The following is a 3,671-nucleotide window of genomic DNA, read 5'->3' as shown; positions in this document are numbered from 1 at the left end:
AGAGATTTGAAAATTTATTAAATTTACGAAATGTGATTTTCATGTATGAAAAAGATAAAAAAAAGTTTTTTTTTCTCGGTGTGTGTTGTGTGTCGCTTACACATTTTATACCTTAGTCATGGTTGTCACAATGGAATAATTCATTTTCTTTTCTCTTATTTTCTGCCACAGAGTTCCTGGTTGTTTTTTTTTCTGTGCACAAATGTCGTCGGTTATAATCATTAAAAACGATGCGGATAAGAATCGTTAATGGATAATGGGCTCATTTTAATTTAAAATTGACACAACCCAACCACGCTCCCTTTATATTTTGTAAGTTGTTAAGTTCGTTATAAATACATTTTTGTAAAAGGTTAGTTGAATGGGAAAAGCGAAGTCCGAGTGGCGGATTAACATAGAAAATCCTTTTTCACTCAAAAGAAGATCATTTACTGAAATAATCCTCAAACTCGTCGAAGATTCTCAAAACAATCCTTTAAATTTTAAGAAAATCCTTGAAAATAAGAGAAAATCGATTAGAACAATTAGATCAACTACAGAAAGATCGCCATTTTCGAATGTCGCCATCAATAGATGACACTACTTTCTATGTGGAAAAATGTGAATAGCGGACACAAGGATGTTCAATTTTGTCTCACTAAAAACAATTGTCGCCACATTCTAAATTTGGAAAAATCTACAGAATGCTTTGGACAAAATAAATAAGTGGACCATCGATTGGAAAAGAAAGCTCAACGAGTCAAAATCCAATCACATCATTTTTGTATTGAGGCACACAAATAGCAGTCTCCACATTTACCTTAGTGGAATCCAAGTCCCACAGGTAAAGTCAACCAAATATCTGGGCTTACATTTGGACAACAAATTGAAGTGGAAACACCATGTGAAACAAAAATCTAAACAATTGAAACATAAAACGAGAAAAATGTACTCGCTGGCTGGTTGGATATAATTCTAAAACTAAACATGTACTGCAAAAGGTTGATATATAAATCAATTTTCACATCTATCTCGCTAAAAAATCCAACATAGATATCATACAAACAAGCCAAAACAACTTTCTTCGTATGATAACCAACGCAAATCGCTACGTGACAAACAAGGAAATTCACATAGACTCAGAAATTAAATGGGTTACCGCGGTAATTGGGGAAATTGCCCTAGGACACGAAAAGAGACTCCAAAACCACACGAATGTAGAAGCCATCCTCCTTCTAAACATAACTGACTAAGTAAGAAGGCTGAAACGAGTCAAACCACATGAGCTAACGTAATTAAGAATACACTCTGGGCCTTGATCAATGGATCATCAGTCCCGCACGCGTCTTTACTACCCCTTGTTACAAATGTAAAAAGGAGGTAGTGCAACTCAACATTAGTAATAAATTATCAAACAACATAAGATTGTACTATTCATACTAATAAAGGTGTTTTTGAAAAAAAAAAAAAAACATTCTCAATCCAAAGATACGTTCGATTTCTTTCCGCTGTACTTACTTTGAATACTAGTGTGTTGGATGCATTACTTTCAGATCATACCCTTCCCAATGCTTTCAATAGACCGTGGAAATTGTTATCGTCACTACCGCGAAAGTCAGTGATGGCACTGCCTTCGAGTCGGTCTTTTGAGATACGAAATTTAAAAGTCAAAAAAATTTGTTGGTAAATTAAACTTTCGATCACATTGCCCATGAAAATATTGTTCGGTGAAGTGACAGAAGTGACCGACTTGCCGATAGCGACAATCATTGAGAGTCCTGTGAAATAGTGCTCAAAACCACAATCTATTACCCGAAAGAATTTGGTTTAGTTTTTTGATTTTAGTTGATTGGCATCGTTGATATTCATTAGCTGCTTGTGGTATATAACTTCATGTGTCCAAGGAGTTTAAAAACAACTATGTAGCGTCAATTAAGATTTGCAGGTCAGCAAACACTTTTTTAACTGGAAATTGTTTGGAAAGTGTTTTCTGATCTCCAATTCTCAATTGATGCTACATAGTACTTTTTAAGCTCCTTGGACGCATGAAATTATATGGATCCACCACAAGCATCTAATGATGTATGTCAGTGATGCCAATCAACTAAAATCAAAAACCTAAACCAATACATTGAATGTGGGAAGTGTAGGATCTAAAATTGATGCATCCCACCTAGTATTCAAAATATACCTATTTGTTCCACGGTATCGTGTTTTTCATGTTCTGGTACGCGTACCAAAAGGCGCTAAACGTGAATGGCTTGAAAGTTGTACCAATAAAAGAATTTCAAGTAAAAATGCCAAGGTCGCATCGTTACCCTTATAACTTTCTTGTCCTTGAACTTCGATTCAAATTAGTATCCTGCAACTTCTAGGCGAAATAAATAAAATAAAAATAATGTTTCTAGGAGGTGACATCCTCTTTTAAAACCATTTATTCCCAAAAAAGTAATAATTTAATTGTGACTGACATCTTCTTCAGAAGATGGACAAGTGTCATAACGGAAGAAAACAAAATTTTCCCTCTGAAATCCTAACTGCTCTGCATGTGCTTCAATCATTCGTATAGCTTCTTCGTCTAGATTCGGTTTAAACGTTGCGAAACTCCATGCCCGTTGATTGCTATCCGTCCAACAGTTGGCGAAGAAAATGAAGCTTTTGTAATCGGTTAGTGTAACTTGATGTCGTAGTGTGAGCTGGGGCTGACCAATTTTAACGAAATAAAGAGCTGTCGGTTCAGTTTCAGGATCGCCTGGACGGATTTTGAAATCACCTAACAGTTCTCCGAATCCATAGAGTGAGCCTATTCCACTTGATAGATTTATAGTACCTTCGAAACACGAGTCGTAGTACAGCTCAAATTCTCTCAGCGAAGGGAACAAGTTGGGGAGCTGAGCGGTAGCCGAATATACATTGTACTTGCTACCTCCGCCAAAATATTTTATATTTGCAGCATTTTGTAATAACTGAAAATAGCGAAAAGGAAGAAATTTAGCCTTGAGCTCCGTCTGATACAAATTGATTCGCGTAGGATGCGTCGCGTCATGACCTTTACATCGACTTTTTCAACTGAGAGCTGATTCACGAAAGTAATTTAATTTTTGAAATTAAATTGCATACCGACCCAAGTCATGTTGATAGGAAGTGAAGGATATGTACCACAGCTGCCTTCTTCAACACTTTTCAATTCCAGTGAATTTACACAACTTGTACTCGAAAGTAACACCGCAGATAAAGAAATTAGTGCGAACGCATCCATCGTGGTGAACTAACAACTTTGATGTGAGATTGCATTTGTACAATTTATTGCAACTGGCTTTCCCAATCAAGGTGCTATAGTTAAGAAATGAATTGTGACTGGGGTTGATTCACAAATGACATCCGAGTTTTTTTAAAAGAATTTTTGTAGACCACCCCTTCCCCCGGCTACTATTTTCTTGAACCTTTATCTCCCTAATTTTTCGTGTCACAATTGAACAATCTAGATCCTCTTTGTAAATTGACGTATTTAATGAATGACCCCCAATAAGAATAGTTTTTCATTTTCATTATGACTATTTATGAACTGGTTATGTGACTATACAACATTAATGGGTAATTAGCGGGCATAACAACGCATTATAAAACTTGTTTGCTAAAGGTATAATAGATTTTGATTGACCTTTCGTTTAATTTATGAAATTGCATTCAAT

At 35.7% G+C, this 3,671-nt stretch overlaps 1 protein-coding gene across 1 annotated transcript; it reads right to left on the bottom strand.

Moving 5' to 3' along the window:
* Positions 1-2,384: 2,384 nt before the first annotated feature.
* Positions 2,385-3,277, bottom strand: LOC119078921. The gene is made up of 2 exons (XM_037186658.1): positions 3,104-3,277; positions 2,385-2,945 (listed from the first exon to the last, which is right to left on the bottom strand). Exons 1-2 carry the CDS (start codon positions 3,236-3,238, stop codon positions 2,436-2,438), a joined length of 645 nt encoding a protein of 214 aa, XP_037042553.1. The 5' UTR covers positions 3,239-3,277; the 3' UTR covers positions 2,385-2,435.
* Between the last annotated feature and the right edge of the window lie 394 nt (positions 3,278-3,671).

Source organism: Bradysia coprophila, unplaced genomic scaffold, assembly GCF_014529535.1.
Source record: "Bradysia coprophila strain Holo2 unplaced genomic scaffold, BU_Bcop_v1 contig_297, whole genome shotgun sequence".
Lineage (NCBI taxonomy): Eukaryota > Metazoa > Arthropoda > Insecta > Diptera > Sciaridae > Bradysia > Bradysia coprophila.
This window is presented reverse-complemented; position numbering and strand designations above follow the sequence as displayed.

Bases quoted from the DNA above. Each gene is read 5' to 3' on its own strand.
- LOC119078921 (XM_037186658.1), bottom strand. From the start codon at position 3,238: ATGGATGCGTTCGCACTAATTTCTTTATCTGCGGTGTTACTTTCGAGT. The intron at 2,946-3,103 runs GTCGGTATGCAA...CGCTATTTTCAG, and splicing joins TTCCTATCAACATGACTTGG to TTATTACAAAATGCTGCAAA.